The sequence below is a fragment of the Panthera leo genome, chromosome A1 (assembly GCF_018350215.1).
Source record: "Panthera leo isolate Ple1 chromosome A1, P.leo_Ple1_pat1.1, whole genome shotgun sequence".
Lineage (NCBI taxonomy): Eukaryota > Metazoa > Chordata > Mammalia > Carnivora > Felidae > Panthera > Panthera leo.
The window spans coordinates 190,316,720-190,337,843 of NC_056679.1; the positions used below are offsets into that span (position 1 = coordinate 190,316,720).

The 21,124-nt window shown below is 39.9% G+C and overlaps 1 protein-coding gene across 5 annotated transcripts in view; it reads left to right on the forward strand.

The window, feature by feature from the left end:
• Positions 1-376: 376 nt before the first annotated feature.
• TIMD4 (T cell immunoglobulin and mucin domain containing 4) overlaps positions 377-21,124 on the forward strand; it is a 39,602-nt gene continuing 18,854 nt past the window's right edge. Inside the window, exons 1-6 of one of the 5 annotated variants that reach the window (XM_042948443.1) lie at positions 377-584; positions 948-1,041; positions 12,463-12,801; positions 15,120-15,347; positions 16,708-16,791; positions 18,128-18,211. In XM_042948443.1, coding sequence (XP_042804377.1) covers positions 12,555-12,801; positions 15,120-15,347; positions 16,708-16,791; positions 18,128-18,211 — 643 coding nt within the window. In that variant the 5' untranslated portion in view covers positions 377-584; positions 948-1,041; positions 12,463-12,554. Of the gene's footprint in view, positions 585-947; positions 1,042-8,188; positions 8,259-12,462; positions 12,802-15,119; positions 15,348-16,707; positions 16,792-18,127; positions 18,212-21,124 lie in introns of those variants that run through there. The other 4 variants (XM_042948455.1, XM_042948450.1, XM_042948460.1 and 1 more) reach the window with 4 other exon arrangements.

Sequence of the window (21,124 nt, forward strand, 5' to 3'; positions counted from 1 at the left end):
CCTTAAATATTTAGGCTTCTGTTGATTGAAATTTCTGTTATGCACAGTTGAATGGATTCCCAGGTGATTCAATGGACTATTTTGGTGACCAACTAATACACAAATTCTTATTTGTATTACAGTTCTTAGTCTTTGCCTGTCTACCCCAGCCACTTCTGAGGGACTGTACCCCATCCATAGCTCCAATTTCCTAAATTACAAATGGAATGACTGAGTTCTGCACAGTGGACCCTTTCTCCTCATGGACAAGGCTGATCCTAGGATAGCCAACTACCAATCTGCCTTTGAACTATAGCCTGGGCCTACCATAGAAAATGAGAACTTAGGGGACTGGAGTTCTCTTTCAAGAATTTGGAATTTAGAATTGAGATAATAAGTCAGTGAGCTCAGAGAGCTGAGAGTTGAGCTGAAAGGATTTGGGGCTGGGTTGTATAGTACATACCATGAGCAAGCTGAAACCATGAGGAAGTTGGTCATGGGGAGAGTTTCAGAGAGAGGCAGAGATACCTAAAAGAAGAGCAGAGAAAGTGATGCCTTGGAGATTCCTAACGGGGTATTGATTCCAGACCATGTGTGCTCTTGTCGTGAGTTACTTCTTCCTTGGGGCAATATTAGTGAACCTCTGTTCTTGTCCTCAAATAAGTTCTAACTAACATACTAGACAAGAAGAGCTGTATTTTAATCCCTTTTTCCTTGTAGTTCAAAAGATATATTTTTTATATTTGTTGGGATTATGTGTGAACAACACCCAGCACAGTGCTTAGCACATAGCCACAATTTAGTGAATATTAATTCCTTTTTATTTCCCTAACAACTAGGGCTGTACAGAAGTAGAACTGACTACTTGGAAGGAAGTATGAAAGCTGAGGTGTGACCACACATATCAAGCTTTAGAATGATGAGTAAATTAGTGATCCTTTCTTTACTTGCCTTTTTTTCCCCCCAAGATTTCAAGATTCCATGGATCTGCATGTCTCTGACTGAATCAGCTTTGACAAGCAAACCAGTCTATTTTCTTTGCCTTATATCAGTCCCCACAAGGTAATGGGTTAAAATGAATGGCTATACCTAAGGCATATGCCCACCCTAATCATATGCCAGACTGGATCCATATAGATTAAAAAAGGGTTGGTTCCACAAAGGAAGGGATGTTGAACAGGCAACAACAAGATATATCCACTACAATAGGTCATTCTGTCTTTTGTGTTCTTCTAACTCTACCTGCATAATAACTACTTGAATAATAACTAATATTTTTGGGGGTTCACTATCTGCATGGTACTCTGCTAAATGCTTTCCATAGGCCATCTCATTTAGTGCTCATAGCAATCCAAGATATAGGTACTACCATCTCTATTTTATAGAAGGTTAATTGAGCACAGAGACATTGAGTAAATTGTTCATAGCCATACAGCTAGTATGTGGTCAAGATGGAACCCAGGCAGTTCGATTTCCCATCCCATAGAAAATAAAGAAGTTGATGCAGGGGTCATAGAGTGAGAGGGAGCTTGCTAAATAGGCTCCCATGGTTGACAATGAGCAAGAGAGGCTGTCCTTCTACCTCAATAAAAGAACTCAGAAAATATCCTTTCCCAGGTTGAAGTCATTTCCTGACCTAACAGAATATGTAGTCATAAACTGCCAAAGCTGGAGGAGATTTAGAGATGTGACAACTTAGTTCTAGGCACATTTTAATGAAAATGCTCCCGTTTGTGGAATTCTTTCTTTTATAGGTTTTACTAACAGGCTCAGTAATCACCACAAAAGATGGATTCCTCTTGGCCCTCAGACAGTGCCCTCCTTCATGTGGCTGATCAGGACTTTTATGATCTGCCCTTGGCCTGTGTCCCCATCCCCTCATTTGTACTTCTTCCCTCCTGATTTGAGGTCTAGCCATAGAGAAATTTACACACACACACCAATCATAATCCTCAGATCACTACATTGTCTCAGTGTTAGTCTACACATAGCCCTGTTTTATTTTATCTGTTCATTTACTTTTTTTTTTTTTTTTGGTCAGAGCATTTAAGTTTTACATTTCCTTTTAAATACTATGATAAAGATCTGTGAAGCTTAAATTCTTCAGTTAGTCTAAAATGCTTTGCTGTTATAGTCACTGAGCTTTTACATGTTCTTTGTCCTGCTGGAAATTCTTTTCTATGCTGCCCCAATCCTCTCCAATATCCTTGAGGTCTATATTTAAAAAGTGTTCTTGACTCTCTTTTTCCATCTTCAAGACTGGGCTAGGAATCTTTTCTCAACATTCCCTTGCTATTCTGTCCTTTCCTTATCACACCATGCTATATTGTCTATTAACTTGCTTGTCTGCCAGTAGGAGGCACAAGCTTGTGAACTTACTGAGGATAAGAGTGGCTGGTCTCATACTGCTGTCTCAGTGTTTAGCACAGTACATGGCACATAGCATGAATTCCATATATAGTCCAAAGGTTGGTGAACTCTTTCTGTTAAGACCAGATGGTAAATATTTTTAGCTTTGTGGGAAATACAGTATCTGTTGCATTTACTCAACTCTGCCATTGTAGCATGAAAACAGCCATAAACAATATGTAAACATATGGGCATGGCAGTGTTGCAATATAACTTTATTTACAAAGATGGGTGGTGGGTGGGATCTGGTCAATGGGCAATAGTTTTCTGAACTCTTCTATAACTGATGAAGAGATGAACAAATAAAAATGAATGAGTGGGATTACATTTAACTTCATTTACCATAAAGGAAGTATTGTTTACCACAAAGAACTCTTTATTAGAAAACATGGATTCTATTTTCTTCATATCACTTAACAGTCTTTTATCTTTTGGCTTCCAACAGCCTTATCTTTAAATAGTAATTTAAATAATACCTCCTCTGCTTAAAATTTGAAACTGTCATATTCTTAAGAGTAGGATCTATGCCTTATTTGTCTTTATCCCCAGAACCTAGCAGAATTCCACATGCCAAAAGTAAATAGATTGACAAGCCACTTGCTGAATGATTGAAAGGTCAGGGTGAAAGCAGGTATTTGGTGAAGCACGCAGTTGAGCCAGATAATTGTGTAAACTCTTATGATTGGAAAAACCTTAGCCATCCATCTGAATTACCATGATATAGAAGTTCTTCTAGATTTAAGAACATAGGTCTTTTGATTCCAAATGACTGAAGACCCCACACAAACGGGCTTTATTTCAAAAGGACATTTGTTGGCACATTGACATGTCTTGTTTCAGAGGTTCAAACCTTGTCAAGGACCTAGGATTCTCTATTTCTCCACTTGCCTTCTGCCTAATTGGTTCTCTCATCAGGCAGGCTTCACCCATTAGTGGCATAATGGATAACTTTGGATCCAGGTCCGTATCCTTATAGCTGAAAAATCAGTGGAAAATAGGGAACTAGAACTCAAAAATTCTAGTAAATGTGTCAAGGTTGTGTATCCTTGGCTTTATTCGGATCAATTGTTCATCCTTGATCCAAACACCATGACCATGAATGAAATCAATACCATCTAAACTGCACTGACTAAAAATGAGGGAGGACCGGCTCTCCAGGTGCAAACCTCCATATGTAGAGGAAGGTGGTAAAGACATGAATTACCTAAAACTGCTATGGCCCTCTCTGAAGAATAATATACTTTAATACAGTAATACAAATTGAGCATCCAATATTAGGATGAAGACTGTCTAGGGACCCTAACTTAGGAAGAGAGGATAACCAAGCTTAGCCTCTCGTTCCAGTGTGTGACCCCTTACAGATACTAAATTATTATTAAAATTTGCATTTCTAAAATAAAAGCATATGTGCATTCAAAATGCTTTATTTTAGAATAGCCTTAGGTTTACAGAAAAATGATGAAGATTGTACAGATAGTTCCCATACATCCCACACTTAGTTTCCCCTATTATTAACATTTTACATTATGGTAATGGTATACTTGTAACAGTTAATAAGCCAATATTAATACTATTAATATTATTGACCAAAGTCCAAAATTTTCTTAATTTTCACCTAAAGGCCTTTTTCTCTTCCAGGAGCCTATTTAGGATACCACATTACATTTAGTTGTCATGTCTCCTGAGGTTCCTCTTGGCTGTAACATTTTTTCAGATTTTCCCTTGGTTTTTTAATGACCTTGGCAGGTTTTTTAAGATTTTTAAAATTTATTTTGAAAGAGAAAGAGAGAGAAAGAGAGAGAGCATGCACAGGAAAGAGTAGGGAAGGGATGGAGAAAGAGGGGGAGTAACAGAATCCCAAGCAGGCTCTGTGCTATCAACTCAGAGCCCAACACGTGGCTCAATCTCACAAACCGTGAGATCATGATCTGAGCTGAAATCAAGAGTTGGATGCTTAAATGACTGAGCCACCCAGGAGCCCCATGACATTGGACATTTTGACAAGTATTTGTCAAATATTTTGTAGAATCTGCCTCAGTTTGGCTGTGTTTGATGGTTTTTCTCATAATTGTACTGGGATGATGTTTCTTGGGAAGAATTTACCACACGGGTAAAGTACCATTTATACCACATCATGTCAAGGGTGCAAACCATCAACATGACTTGTCTCTGTTGATGCTGGCCTTGATCACCTGCAAGAGGTAGTGTTTGCCAGATCTCTCCACTGTAAAGTTAGTTGTTCTTACTGTCTTTACTGGAAGTTTGGGAAGGAAGTCACTGTGTTCAGCCTACAATTAAGGATAGGAGTTATGTTCTACCTTTCCTTTGAGGAGGAAGTAACTACATAAATTATTTGGAATGTTTTTGGACAGAAGATTTGTCTCTCCTTCCTCGCTTATTTATTGATTTGATCACTGTATCAGTATCAACATTAATTTTATACTTTGGGCTATAATCCAGTTCTAGTTTATTTTGTTGCTTGGGTTGTTCCTGCTTTGGTCATTGGTAGCTTTTTTGGTTGCCTCCTGTGTCCATTTAACAATCACATCATTGTGGATTTTACTTTTTATTTACTTTTTGAGCACTTTCAGACTTTCTAGCACAAGATGCTCCAGACTCATTTTAAGTATTTCCTGCCCCAGTCCTAGAACCAGAAATTTCTCCAAGGAGCCTGGTTCCTTTTATTGGTGAGTGGTATTTAGAAACTAAGATCTAGATGTGAGATGTGCTCAATATACACATTTTTTAAAGTAAAATTATTATAAAAGGCTTATAACTAAAAAAACAGCCAATACCTTTCCTATTCCTTCCCATAAAATGTAAACTCTTTTGAGTTTTTTTCTTCTGTTTTTTTTCCTTCCATATTACTAATAATGTGCTTTTACTGTTACTGTTTGATTGACCATTTTGATTACTGTCTATTGACCTCCTGAAGGGTGAGTACCCCCATTTCCCTTCCTCTCTGCCCATCTTCCCAATGTACTCCTATCACAATTTTGTGTTAAACTAGTAGCTAGAGTTTACATTATCATGACTGTACAACTATCTTTCCAATTGAGCAAATGTACTGTAATTTCATATTCTTTCATGTACAATATTTAGTGTTTCCTGATTGTAATAATTGTCTACTGTTTTCCTTTTCTTAATTTCCCAAGTGTTTATCAAAATTCATCTTAAATGATTCAAGCCCTTTCTATCAAAGACCGACTTGATCTATTTTCAAAATACCTAAATGCATGAGATAATCTATCAGTTACGCTCACCACTACCACCGCCAGCCTTACTCCTCTGTCCTTCCGCTCCAGCCTGGTTTGCTTGTTGTGGTAACAAGTCTGCAAAGATGCTTCCCCTTCACCTCCAATGCACTTCCTGCTACTCACACCCTTGTATTGTTCCTTCTACTTGAATCCAGGGTGGCTTTCTATTTTTTTTTAATGTTTATTTATTTGATAGAGAGTGCATGTGAGTGGAGGAGCAGGGGAGTGGTAGGGATAGAGAGAGAGAATCCCAACCAGATTCTGCACTTTCAGCACAGGGCCCTATGCAGGGCTCAATCTCACATCATGACCTGAGCTGAAATCAAGAATTGGATGCTTAACCAACCAAGCCACCCAGGTGCCCCTGGGATGGCCTTCTTCTTGACCAATAGAATGCAGTGGAAATAATACTGAATCACATGTCAGTTTAGGTCATAACCTTTGCCCGTTCTTCCTGAGTCTGTTGGAATGCTCACTTTTTTTTTTTAAATGTTTTTATTTATTTTTGAGACAGAGAGAGACAGAGCATGAATGGGGGAGGGTCAGAGAGAGGGAGACACAGAATCAGAAGCAAGCTCCAGGCTCTGAGCTGTCAGCACAGAGCCTGACATGGGGCTCGAACTCACGGAGTGTGAGATCATGACCTGAGCTGAAGTCAAACACTCAACTGACTGAGCCACCCAGGAGCCCTGAGGAATGCTCACTTTTGAGAAAACCATATACTATGTAAGAAACTCATTTACTTTGAGACTGCTATACTGAAGGAAGCCCAAGATGCCTTGTGGAAAGGCCATGTGGAGGCACAGGGGTACCTGTCCAGCCACTAGGTCTTCTAGTCATCCAATCAATTTCCTAGACATGTGAGTACAAAGTCATCTTGGGTGTTGTCTTTGTATCTTTTTCATATTGAATATTTTCCCCAAATGTCTCTGATCCTTAGTTGCCTATTCATATTTAAAAGACACACTAAAAACTAATTAGGAATGCTGTATACATGACTGAGGCTCATGAACTGGTAGCTTTATTGAAGGGGAATTTTGTTGGTATTAACGGGGAACACCTAAATATGAATATCTGTAAGTGTTTTATTAGGGCTATCCAATTTGTCCGGAGACTAACTCTCCCAGCTTCCTAGGAAGAGGATCCCACAGTTCAGTGGGTAGTCAGTGGGAACATTTTCTCTGAATCCTTCTATTTTCATCCCTTCCCCCTGTTTTACTAGATTCTCTGAGTGCAGAGACTCATCCAGTATTGTATTTTCACCAATACTTTTACTATGAGCAATGTTGAAGGTCTGAGACTCATTTGGCTGGTTACAATCAAATGAGGATTTTTTTTCTTAAATCTAGAGCATTTGTGCTTCCTTAAATTCCCTCTCTGGAGCTGGGTATAATTTGGCCGGCCACTGGTATGGTGTGTCTCATAGCTGTGGTTCCCTAAGGACCACAGGTTGAAGGAGGGTGTCATGATCAAGAGCATGGATTTGGGATCAGGGACACTTGGGCTTGAGTCATGTTTTCACCTTCTTGACTGTCAATGTCATTTATGTAGCTCCCTTAAGCCTCCATTCCCTCGCCTGTTAAATGGGAAAAAATACCTATTTCTTAGTGTTGTGAGAATTAAATAATACATCTGTATCATGTAGTAGAGTGCCTGGAATATAACTAAACATTCATTAACCAATGACGATGACCTAAATCTATGTTAGAAAACATATCTGTTTGATTTGATTCCTCCTCTAACTGGTTCTGTGGTCTTGGATAGATCACTGAAGCTATAGAGTCCAGAGGGCTATCATCTCACCCAAGCCTTATAGTCTGGTTCATGAGCTATCTTTTATGCTCTTCATCATTAGGTGATGAAGACTTCACTAAAAACTCGTAGAATTGGGTCTTGACCTTGGGGTTGTTTGTTACCTGAGCATGTCCTGTAATGGCCATGGTATGCTTCCTCTATTGAATTCTTCTTTCCTTGTCTAGTAAATTCTAATAGTGATTTTGTCTTATGTGATGGTTGATTGCTTTTGTTTGTCAGTTATCAGAGTAAAGGGGCCAAAGTTCCAGGTGATGGAGAACCAGGTGAACCAGGTAAAGGGAGCAGAGCCCATTTCCAGTCTAACTTTCCTTTGGCCCCTATGAGGAGTCCATGTTTAAATAGCAGCCAATGAGGTGAGTTCATTGCATTTTACTGCAAGCTGCACAGGAGTGGGAAGGACTGTAGCTCATTCATAGCTTACACATGCACATACACACAAGCACATGCATGGATGCTACCACACAGGGTAGGAAATCCTTTGATACGTACGGACAAAGGAATACAGGTGCAACCTCACTATCAGTCCACACATTTCCACATACACTGGTGGTCAGGAGAAAGAGCTCAGCACATTTTATCATACATCTCTTGAGGGAGACTATTCAGGAGGGAGGAAAGGGAAGGTTATGAGGCAGAAAGAGAAATGAAACTAAAAGGTCCTGCCCTGTCAGCACTAACCAGAGTATAAGAAATGGGCTTTGGACAGACAGACTGACTCCTGGGGCCTGCCAACAGTCAAAATGTCCAAAGGGCCTCTTATTCTCTGGCTGCTGATTGAACTTGGGCGGCTTTCTCTGAGTAAGTGTTCTGAATCCTTCCATGCAGGAGTCCCTGGAGAGCTTGGCATCCTGTGATAGATTTCCACAGCCGATCAGGCCTCAGTAGAGCAGAAGCCTGCTTCATTCTTGAGTCCTTCCAGATTTTTTTCTTTGGAGGGTCTCTGCCTTTCTAGTTACATAGGGTTTTATTCTGAGACTGGTTTTAGAGTTTTACAGTGGGCTAATTTGTATTCAAATCAGAAATGACAACTTAAGAAGAAACACAAAATAAAGGGTCAGATGAAATGGGGAAAAGAAATTTCCTCTGCAGGTGTTATTAGCATAGTTGGAGCCACGGGAATTCTTCTGCAGAGCTCTTATTATAATTTGTATTTTTCTCTTTATTTTCAGGAGTTTTGGTTTGCTTTTTGTTTGTCTTCTTTTGCTGGGTATGACGCTTCATCCCTCACCAGAAGGTGAGGTTTGTTGTGTCCAAGTGTTGGGTGATGCAAGTGTACACACTCATTCTGGGCCAGTTTAGACTTCTGTGTCCTGGCAGCCTTGGGCAAAATGCTCCTCACTGAGCTGCAGTGGTCTCAGTCACTAGTCATTAACAATGGAAACATGTCTAAATTGCTCTGGCTCTTCTATGTATGAAATGAGGCAGCCAGATAAGACCAGTTTGAACAATGCATGATTCTAGAACTAGACAGTATCTAATATCCCTAGCAGTTTTCAAAGTTAGTAGCTATTTGCAAATGATCTCTCAAATGTGCTGCCCGCAAAAGCACTTCCATTCCAAGGAAAACAAATGTGTTCTCTCTACCCTTCAAACCTTTGCCATGCTGTTTTTCATCCTGCCTTTCTTTTCTCGGTAACTACATGCATTATCAGGTCTCCACCCAAGTCAGGCTTTTCCTGAGCACTCTGAGCCTCTGGACAGGGTGAGGTGTTTCTGCTATGAATTCCTATCTTCCATGAAGTCATCCATCAGAGAACTTGTCACCCTGTAGTAATTGATCATTTAACTGCCTCTCTTCCTAGATACTCTGTAGGAATTAATGGAATGAAGGCAATCCCTGTCACTTTCTTTATCAGTGTTTTCAGTGGTCTTTATCTTGTCCTGAGTAGTTGAGGTGTGGAGGTTTACGTTGTGTTGAAGGTTGCTGGAGTCTATGTTCCTGCTCCTGGCTGGACACTGATGGGGTAGGCTTCTCCAATCCTATGTGAAGGAAGCAGCACCTAGAGAACTGTCTTTTGTTCATTTTTCATTTGTACCTTTTCTAAAATGACCAATTTAGAAGAGAGTGATTGCTCAGAATCAGCAAGGATCAATCAGGACTGGATATGCTCTTAAAAGATGCAGAATGAAACCCTTTCCTCAGTAAATAGTGAAAATGAGACCCTGACTGGGGAAGGGGCCTTTCCTGAGGTCACCACCTGGAGAAGGAACAAAGCTGGCAACAGAACCTAGGTTGTACCTACCGTCCTAGGTAATTCCCAAAAAGGGAATTTGATTATCAGTGATTCTTCTGCTCCAAGATACTTTCGTACCAGCAGGGAAGAGCTTCTTGTCCTATTTCTAAATTCTGAAATGCTTGGTTACTTGTACTAATACTTTATTAATTTCATGTGGCATTTGATACTTCATTGCATATAAACCTCCGAAATACTTCTGAAGCAAGTATTATATATCCCCTTTGCTTTCAATGATAATGAGGTCAGGATTATTGTGGCTTTCCCCCAAGAACACAAAAGCAGTAACTAGCAGAATGAAGTTTACACTGTAGCCTAATGGGTGTTTTTCTGCCACACCAAATTGCCTGCTTCCTTTTTTTAAATATTAATTTGTAATCCAGTCAGTAATACAGAAACACCCCAGGTGAAAAAAATAACAGCATCATAAAGCTAAAATTCCTTTGAATACTCCCTCCTTCTCCAGTTCCTTTCCTCTGATGGCAAAGGCGACTGGAACAGTGAGTTGGGTGTATATCCCACCAGACACTTTTCTATGCATATACCTTCATATGTCTGTGCCCACAGACAAAAAAAAAAAAAAAAATGCAAACTGTTTTATTTGTTTTATAAGATGGTTTTGTATTTTATGTGTTGTTTTGAATTTGTCCTTTTCATACATTAATAAGGCTTGGAGTTTTCATGTCAACTGATAAAGATTTACTTCTAATAACCTTGGAATGATTGCATGGAATGAATGATTCATTATGTTTCCAGGGAATGCGTATGCCATAGTTTTGCTGTTCCCCACATACAATGTTCACTTCATTCACATATATATGAAAGCTGCACCAAACTTTTGCAAACAAATTTCCCTGTGCACATGTCTTTTTGTAGGGTAAATAACAAAGCACGGAATTGCTAAGGCTTAGCTAGGATACATGCATGCTCAATATTAATGGAAACTGCCAAATTGCCTCACAGTGTGGCTATACCAATTAAACTCCCATTTCATTCCAGTGTACTCCAATAGTCTATGTCATTTCCTGAGTCCCTGTCTGGCCAACTTTGATATTATTGGCATTCTAAATTTTTGCCAGTCTTACAGATGAAATTTACTGGCTTCTTGTATTTCTTTATCTATGCCTGTTATGTCTTCTGTCAATTTTTATATTGGGTGTTTTCTTACTGAGTAGTAGGATGCCTCTTTCTATAGTATGATACTGGAAAAACAAACTGTTTAATCTCCAGCAGAAATAATTCCTGCATATATTTTGAATTAATTTTCCAAACATTCATAGGAATAAGCTCATATTGAGAAAGTTACTAGTTTTAGGTGCATATGTTCTGTTGGTAATAGAGCTGAAGGTGATGACAATGAATTTCTTATGTATTTATTTTTCCTTGTTTCATGGTAGGCTAAATGGACTTCTAGAGCATTTATGGTCACTGAAACATTCCTACTACAATGAAATGAATAAACTGTGATTTCAGGGTCTGAAATTTCAGGGCGTGTCTGAATTTGGTTTGTGCTTACCTTATTTTAGAGAGGGTTATGGGGATATTCCTGATACCTGGGTCAGAGAGGAACCTGGTACTCTTGGCCATGTGCTATACAACTTAGTCCAATGGGCCAAAAAAGTCAGTGAATGTAGAGTCTCACAGGAAGGTACCTTGGAGAAAACAAAGCAGGACCTAGGTACCCTAGAGAAAGCAGGTGGAGTCCTGATGATCTGGAGGTTCAGCCTGTCTTAAGTAGCATTTTTTGGGAGTGGAGGGTTAGAACCAGCAATCGTTAGAACAATTGCTGATGTTCAATTAACCCAGTGGGCTTAACATTTGCAGCAGTGAAAATGTTTCCCAGATTCTTAGAGATGGAAGTAATCTTAGAAGAGCTTGTCCACTGGTCCTCAAATCCTGGGTGACTAGCAAGTGATATCAGAATGACCTGGAGAATTTCCATGGGCCTTGGCCTCAAACATTCTGATTCAGGGTTGGGCAATAAAATTTGCACTCTCAATACCTTCCCCAGGTCATGCTGATGAGCAGGCAAAGCTGGGAAATAGGACTGCTTCATTTCAGAAATAGCGATACCTTCCATCTCACACAACTAATATGGTAAAACTAACCCTTGGCATTTTTGTATGTCATAGGTGCCATTCTTTCTAATTCTTGTGGTTCTTTCCAGTTTTAACATTAAAAAAGTGTTCAAACTCCACCTAACTTCATGTTCTCTAACAACAAATAAATGGTCCAGAGCAATCAATTTCTAGATCCAGTACTGAAAGGAGAGAAGGACAATGGAACGCAGTTCAACAGCCTATCTTACTGCCACAGCATTCTTTGGGTTTGAAAATGGAGGGAGTCCCAAGCAGTCAGGTCAGCAGTACATGGCCACTGCTTATTGAGGATACACTGGGTAGAGTGCTAGTTCTGGATGTGTTTACATGAGTTAGTGGAATTAGATTAAAGAGTTGGATTTTTCATTGGAAAAGTTTTTGGCTTATTGGAATGGTACTCAAGAACAGAGTTTTTAAATCAGCAAAAAGGGCTTGTTATGGAGATGAGTTCAGACCATGAGGTGGGTCAGCTATCTGCAACTGGGGGACAAAAGGGTGTGGAGTTAGGGACTCAGCAGTGGCTAAGGGCACATCAGAATTTAGGCTAAAAAAATATACATAATGACTCTTCTCATCTTCCTGGAAGCATCTAGCTGCACAAACATCATGCAGTATATTTGAGAGATTTTAGTACTGCACAGCCTTAATTTTTCTCATTTTTGCTCACAGTTCCAGCTGCACCAGAGACTGTGAGAGGGTTTTTGGGTCAGTCGGTGACCTTGCCCTGTAAGTACTCATCCTGGTCTGAAAACAGCAACAGCATGTGCTGGGGCAAGGGCCCGTGTCCCAAATCCAAGTGCAACAATGAGCTTCTCCACACTGATGGGATGACGGTGTTGTCCAGGAAGTCATCAAAATATGAACTTCAGGGCAATATCCGACAAGGCAATGTCTCCTTGACCATCTTGAACACCAACGAAGGTGACAACAGTGTATACTGCTGCCGCATAGAGGTCCCTGGCTGGTTCAATGACGTGAAAAAGAACATTCGCCTGCAGCTGAGGAGAGGTGTGTACGTGAAGGGGCTTGTGTCTGTGGAAGGATAGATTCAACAGTTAATGGGGAATGGATGTACTGGGTGGTGTTGGGGAGGCTGTAGGTGCTTAAGCACGAGTGGGCAGATTAATTTTAAGATATGTTGCTATGACTAGAGGAGGCACAGTATGGAGCAAATACCCATAGGGGCCAAGAAGACCACAGAAATGAATGGGTGGGGGGTGCATGGGAAGGGAACCAGTGAATTGGAGGGTCAGTCTGCAAAAGACATCTGCTTCTTATTACGAGATTGTTGCTTTGTGCACAGTGTTTTCAGATTTCGCAATTTTTACGTGTATGACATTGATTTTTATATGTTGGCAAAGATTTTTTTAAAAATACCATATAAATTAAATAAAATGTGTCCATGGGTCAGCTTCAGCCCATAAGCCAAAGTTTGCAACTTCCAGCAAAGGGGAAAGGGCATGAGACTTGGAGACAATCACAGCAGTTTTCAGGTGGCCTTTCTGTCTGTTACTGTCAGTTGCTTTTGATGAAACTGGAATATGGTGGGATTCTTAAAGATTTGAGCTGCATAGAAGGCAGCCTCTGGTTGAATTATGCTAACAGTAATCACCTTTCCTGCTTGTTGGGAATGGTGTCTCTCAGAGTAAGCTCTATGTTCAAACTGCATCGAAGATGGAGGGTTATCGGGGCACCTCAGTGGCTCAGTCAGCTGAAAGTCCAACTCTTGGTTTTGGCTCAGGTCATGATCTCATGGTTTTGTGAGTTCAAACCCTACATCAGCTCTGCACTGCCAGGATGGGCCTGCTTGGGATTCTCTCTCTCTCTCTGCCCCTCCCCCACTCACGCTCTCTCCGTCTCTCTCAAAATAAATAAATAAACTTAAAAAAAAAAAAAGATGGGGGATTCTTGTGCTTTGTTCCTGACTGGGTAGGCATCTTGGAAGGTAGGATCGTATGCTTAATAGCCACATGTCTAACAGAATTCTCAGGTGACACCAACGTACTCTAAAATTTGGGAACGACTTATGTGGATGCTTCTTATTTCAGAACTTTCATATACTTTAGTATATTTTTCTTTAAAAGCGACTTTGTGATAGAAAAGGTATTTTTCTGATTTACTGAAGTTTTATTAAAGTTAAATGAGGCTAATCCAAGTCTTCTATTTTCAAGCCTGATATAACCAGCTATTATTTTATAAAATACTTGTTGAACTCAATATCTATGGGTCATTTCTAAGCTCACTGAAATCTGTTAGAGTTAATCAAAATTTGACATATTTAAGAGATGGTAGCATATGTAGAATAACTGTGGCTGATGAACCCAAACTCAAATGTTAGGGGGTGAGTGGTGTCAGCATGAACTTGTCGTTAATATATGAAAGAGACTACATTCTCATCCCATGTTGAACACCTTGGATTCATTTTTATTACAGATTTTAATTTTATTTCATTGTGGAAAGAACACCTATGGTGAGTTCTGCTCACTTAACAAATTTTCAAGTATACAACTTATTATTGTTAACTTTAGGTATGAGTTGTACAACAGAACTTGAGCTTCTTCATCTTGCTTGACTAAAATTTCATGTTTGGGCTCACTTTTGATGCAATTGTTCATTTGCTCACTTATGCAATCTTTTTGGAATATCTACCATGTGCCCAACATTGTGGTAGGTATTAGATTTGTAGCAGAGAACAAAATAAATAGCAGATTTTCCCTTATGGAGCTTACAGTCTGGTGGGAGAAGCAGGTGTTAAACCATAATCATAAAATAAAAGTGAAGGTAAAGTATAGAGTGCAAAACCCAGAAACCTAATTGATTGCAGAATATGTGTGACCTCCTTACAACAGTGTCCTTTTAGCTGAGACATGAGGGTTCAGTAGGTGTCAGCTTAATGAAGAGAGAGGCTCGGAAGCAACAGGTACAAAGTCCCTCCAGTGTGAGGTCACTGTTTAGAGAGGTGAAGAAAAGCCAGTGGGCTGGAGACAAGTGAGAAGAGTAAAGTGGAGACCTGAGATTGTAAAGAAAGAGCCAGATCAAGTGGAATTTTTGTGGGCCAACTTTGGGGTTGGGTCCTTTATCTCAAGGGCAAGGAGGACCCAGTAAAATCTTTTAAGCAGGGGACCAACATAATTATTTGTCATTTTAAAAGATTGTTCTAGCCAATGTGTAAAAAGCATATCGGAAAGGTCAAGAGTAGGGGCAAGAAACCCAACTTTCATGGGCATTCCAGTGGTCCAGGCCAGTGGACCAGGTGAGGGCAGCAGAAACAGAGAAATGGACAGATCCCACATATATTTGTACAATGTATCTTATATCGGTTACAGCTCCAACAACCAAGCGCCCAACAACCACTACTGCCATGACGACAACCATAGCTGTGCTTCCAACAACAGCTGTGACTACACCTGAACTCACAACCAGAACACCACTTCAGACTACCCTCACAGCTGTGGCAACCACATGCCCCCCAACAATATCAACCTTTCTTCCTGAAGCAACCCTAGTTCTTGAGACCACTGAGCCTTCAATGGGAGCACCCACCTTCACTACAGGTACATGGTACATTTGGCCATTCTTTCCCTTCTGCTGGTCAGATGTATCTTGGGTCCCTTGCAACAGGGTTCTTTTACTGAATGGGGCAGTTCAGAGACTTGCCCTTGTGTGTGTGCATTCTGGTTTGCTAGGGTTGTCATAACAAATGCCACAGAGCGGGGGGCTTAAACAACAGAAATTTATTTTCTCATAATTCTGGAGGCTAGAAGTATGAGACAAAGGTGTCAGTACGACTGATTTCTTGGCTTATAAATGGCTACCTTCTTTCTGTGTCTTCACATGGTCTTCCCTCTGTGTCTCTGTCCTAATCTTATCTTCTCATAAGGACACCAGTCATATTGAATTAGGGTCCATCCATATAACTTCATTTTACTTAATTATTTCTTTCTCCAAATAAGGGCACAATTTCCTGTATTGGGGGTTAGAATTTCAACATATGAATTTTTGGGAATATAGTTCAGTTTATAACTGTATGTATGTGCGTGTGTGTGAGTGAGGATGTGGTTTCATCAATCTGTTCCTTTTCTTTGTTTTATGGTTTCCTTTTTTTCCCCCTATTTTTTCTGTTTTTTGAAAGTCAGATTTTTTGGTTCTCCAGTTGACCTTCCAGGAATCTTAGAGATATTTATGCAACAGCTAGGATATGTCACCTGGGGTCAGACCCCAGTTTTATTCTTCCAGGGGTTAAGTCTCTGCCTTGGCATTAGAGATTGGTTGAGGAAAGGCCTCCAGATGCCTTAAAATATCCCTTGATGATGAACTAGTTCTACCTTTGTTTCTTCCTTCCTCTTTCCTTCCCTTCTTCTCTCAATCCCTTCCTCCCTCCCTTCCATTCTTTTCTTTTTCTTTCCTTCCTGCCCCCCCCCCCAAGTCGTTTTTGATCCTCCATCTTGGACCCTCACTGACTTACTAGCTTCATTACTTATAGGGCTTATCAAAGTGCCCACCATGTTTCAACCTCTGATACCAAGGTAATGCTATTGGAAACTCATTAAGAGATAGTGTGAAGGCTTTCTTAGCTGTCTCAGCTGCCTCAGTAAGGCTTGGATAATTTAAATAGCTTTATAATATTGAATCAGCTAATTCTGTTATACTCTGGGTTGTCACCTAAAGTTCATGAACCATAAACCAGCCAATTTTTGTATGTATTTTTAATGGTTTTTGGTGTTTAAAATAATCACCTTAAACTATGACATTTGTAGTTTTCTTGATCCTAAAAAATTACTTGCAATCCTTGAAGAAAACCTGAAATATATAAAAAGGCTCAAAGACAAGTATAAAAATAGCCCTGGATCCCACCACTCGGCACAAACACTTATTTTTGCAGCTCTCTTTTATCAAACTTTTTTTATATTCCAGAATCAGAAAGTTTCTTTCTCTCCAGTGACTCTGAGAGAAGTACCGAGGTGACCTCTGGAAACATTGCCTTGCTTACATCCAGAGGTATGAGGACACTTTCTTTCTCTTTCTTTTCCTCATTTCTTAGGTTGAGGAGAGTAAAATGCTATTGAATGAGATAACTGAAGATGAATTTTGGGTCCTGTGTGCCATGAACCCTATCTAGGACAAATTGGACCACATTTGTGGTTCATTCATTCTTGTGGCTTTGAGAGAGAAAGGGGGGTGGGGAGAGAGACTGACCTTGATTTGTTTAAGCAATTCCTCATGGTAGCACATTTCTGGAATATTTGCCTTTCCATTCCAGGTGAGGCAGTGCTTAGCCGTCTCATCCTAATTCCCAGTACAATGATCTTTGTTGACTTCCTTGAGGGATGTCCTCACTTGATCATTGGCTTTCTGTAGTAGAGAGAGAAATTCATTCATGTGATCTTTCATCCATCAAGACTTCTTTAGGTATTTAATAGGGGTCCAAGGGCAGAGAATACCCTAAAATAAGGCACGGTTTACATCCATGGGGGGTGCTAGAGAGAAGTGCCCAGGCTGGGCTCTCTGTTTTATTCCTTTTTGCCAGGGGTTTCTGGTCTCGGCTGATTTCCCAGGTGAGTTGGAGAGTTGAATAACTTCATGGATATAATGGCCTTAGGTGAGTGCCTGGCATGTTAGTAAGTGCTCAAATGGCAGATTTTACTTAATGGGGCTTATAGTCAAGTAGAAGAAAACAGATATCTATGGGGTAAATAAATGATTCCGTTCTTGTGTTAGTACAATATAGGGAGGCAGTATGGCACAGGGTGTGTGCTCTGGTGTTACACTGCCTGGGTACAAGACCCACTTCTTAACTGTTGTATGACTCTGGGAAAGTTATTTAATCTCTTTGGGTCTTGGCTTCCTCATTGATAAAATGGGAATAATAATAACACCTATCCTGTGTCTCTTTCTGAAGATTAAATGAGAGGATACTTGTAGATCACTTAGAACAGCATGAACTGAATGCTCTGTAAACATTAGCTCTTCTTCTTCTTCTTCTTCTTCTTCTTCTTCTTCTTCTTCTTCTTCTTTTATTATTATTTTTTATTTAAAAAAGATATTTTTTAATGTTTATTTATTTTTGACAGAGAGAGAGAGACAGAGCATGAGCGGGGGAGGGGCAGAGAGAGAGGGAGACACAGAATCTGAAGTAGGCTCCAAGCTCTGAGCTGTCAGATGCTCAACCAACTGAGCCACCCAAGCGCCCCATTCTTCTTTTATTTTTTTATGACAGAAGTTAGTTTAGGGGACAGTGGGGCACCAAAAATAAAAAAGACAAGTTTTTACCTAAGTTTGTTTTCTCTTTTCCTTTGTTTTTGTTTTGTTCTGTTTTGTTTTGTTTTTTTTTCAGAATCTGAAGGTTGGGGTCTCCAGTCAACGTCCCAGACATCAATGTGGGAAATGAGTGAGTCAGTGACTTTTCTTCAGCCAAGAGGTAAGGGGCTGTGCTCGTGAGGGTGATTTTGTCTTTGACCGTGGGAACAATCTGTCATCTGCCATCTGCCTGTTTGTCTTGGGATTTGGCTATTTTGGTTCCACTGTGGTCACATCCTACATCTTCCCACAAGCTGGGAAAGTGAAACCAGCTAATAGCAGCCATGTTTGCTTCTTCCCTCTTCTGCCTCTTTTCTGAAACCCCTGTGTTGGGATTCCCCTTCTTCCTTAGTTGTTTCTGTCTTGAAGCTAGAATTGCCAGAAAATCATCCATTCATTTAAAAAAAATTAGTAATTTATTGTAAATTACACAAATATTACACTAATGTATTTTTGTTAGGGATACATAAAAAGTAGGAAAAAAAATCTCTTTGACTCCCTGTCTTTAATCCCAGCCCTTCCTGTGATATAATCACTGCTATTAGTTAAAGAGGACCATTCCTAGATCTTTTTCTATTTCCTTATGTGTGTGTATAGAAATATGCAGTTTTGTTCTGTTGTGTGAATTAAAAAAAATTCTATTATACTGTATGCAGCCTTCTGTATTTTGTTTATTTACCTAGCATTATATACTGGACTACTTTCCTTTCCAATCCATGTAGATACATATCATTATGTTAAATTGCTGTATAGAATTTTATACTGTGGATACTTATAATATCCAATGCCCACGAAGGGACATTGAAGTGTTCTAATATTTCATTACCATAGGTAGTTTGCAGGGGCATCCTTGTATGTGAGAGCCTCCTTAAGTGTCTATGTCTAACGGTCTAGGGTGGTGACTAAGAAGGAGAAATCCTAGGCTGAAAGAAATGTACACTTTAAGTTTACTAACCATTACAAAATTGTCTTCTGGAAAGGCTTTGCCAATTTATTTTCCCACCCACAGTGTCTGCTTTCCTACATCTCCCCTATACTTGATATGACCATTTATTTAATTTTTTTTCAATCTTCTGAGAAGAAAATTCTGTCCCATTTTTTTGTTGTTCATTTTTTTTTGTCTCATTTTTTGTTGATTAACAAGGCGTTTGAGTGTCTTTCCATATGTTTATTAGCCAAACGATGGTCCTGTAACTCTGTGAAGGAGGCAGTGTAATATCACTCACAAAGGCTCAGCAGATAGAATTGGAGAGGATGGGCAAGAGTAAGTGGAAAAAGGATACATTTTGAAGGAAGACTATAAATCAAGGTGAAATGCAAGGGTGACCTAATGTTGAAAAGTTTTGGCTTTTTTTTTTTTTTTTTTTTTGGCGCTATCTCATTCAGCGGGAAGATGGGAAATTTGGACTAGTTGTTGTTAACTTAGGTGAAACTAGATGCCAAAGATCCAAACCTTCTTTGTCTGTGGCATGGGGTAAAAGTGGGGGCTGTTTCCTGGCAGAAGAGAAGGTAGCAACGAGAAAAATGATGGAGAGTGGGCAAGGAGTTCTCAAAATGTTATCATTCATTCCATTTAAATCTCAGGCTATTTTACATTCAACTGCAAGGAAACAAGAGGTCATCTTGATGTTTCACCCTCTTCTGTAATACCCCAGATAATTGTTATTTCACTCCTCCTTGATAAATCCTGGAGGAGAGAGAATATTTGCAGCAACATCTAGAGGCTGCATTGCTGAGAAGGAGCTTGCTGTAAGAAGGTCTATCTCTGTGTAACCTTTACTCATTATGGAAGAAACCAGGACTTATTGAACGCATATTATATGTGGTGCAGTGCGAAGCTGTTCTCATGGGCCACTTCATTCAATCCCTTTTTAGCAGATGCTCATACCCCTATTTTGTGCAACTTTTCCAAGGCCACACTGCTCTCAGGTTCCTGATGCAGGAAGTCTAGCTCTGAGTCCAAGCTCTTAGATATTATTTTATTTTGTCTTGTCTTCCTGTCTGAAATAAATGGTGGTGTTCTTTCCATTTACTGTCCTCTCATCCCACTGGTTGTAATGAAACATTTGTAACAATAATTGTACTTTCTATTGCCGAAGACTTAATTATGTGTTAGGTGCTGTACTAAGGGTATTTAATGTGTATTTTCTTATTTAAATCTCATAGTGACCTCCTGATCGGGTACACATATTATACCTATTTTAGAGATAAAGAAATGGAGGGTCAGAGAGTTTATTAGAGTAGCTGACATCTACTGAAATCTCTCTTTGTTTCAATAGTGCTCACGTTAAGCGCATTATTTTATCTGGCTTCTCACAAAATCCTATGAGATAGATACCATTATCACCTCCATTTTAGAGTTCATGAAGGTTATATAACTTATCTGGTAAATGATGACCCGGGTTTAACCCATGTCGGTTCAACTCTGCTGCCATTCTGACATCATACTGTGCTGCTTCTCCCCACCCCTCACTCCCCAGTCTGGAGCCATTTTACAGAATAAGTCAGGATAAGTGCTACTTCTTCATTCACATGAAAGTGCTTTCAACTCCTTTCAGAGAGCTCACGTGACTCTGTGGGGTTTCTTTCCCTGGCCAAATATCCCTGATTCCTTCCTCATTTCTTCATGTAATTTTGGATGGCAAGCCTTCCATGGATGACAGCTGGTTTCAATTCTTCAAGAAGATCTGGTCAAAATTATTATTCCCTAAAGTCAGCATTACCCAGAGTGATAGTTCTTCACCCCCACTCCATGGCTCCCTAGAATGGAGTTTGGAGACGTGGAGTGACTTACCCAAGATCATAGAGCTGGGCAGAAGGAGAGCTGGGACTCACACCAGGCCTCGGAGATTTTAAATTTTAAATGTCTGTGGTCTCCTGGGTGGAGTTGTCTGTGGACGGGCTGGGGGTGGTATGAACCCCCTGAAATTACATATATAATTATGTGTGTATATGTGCACATGCATTTTTCTGAGGGAAAAGCCTAGGACATATCTTTAGATTCTCCAAGAATTCTGCAAAGCTCCAAGTGGTT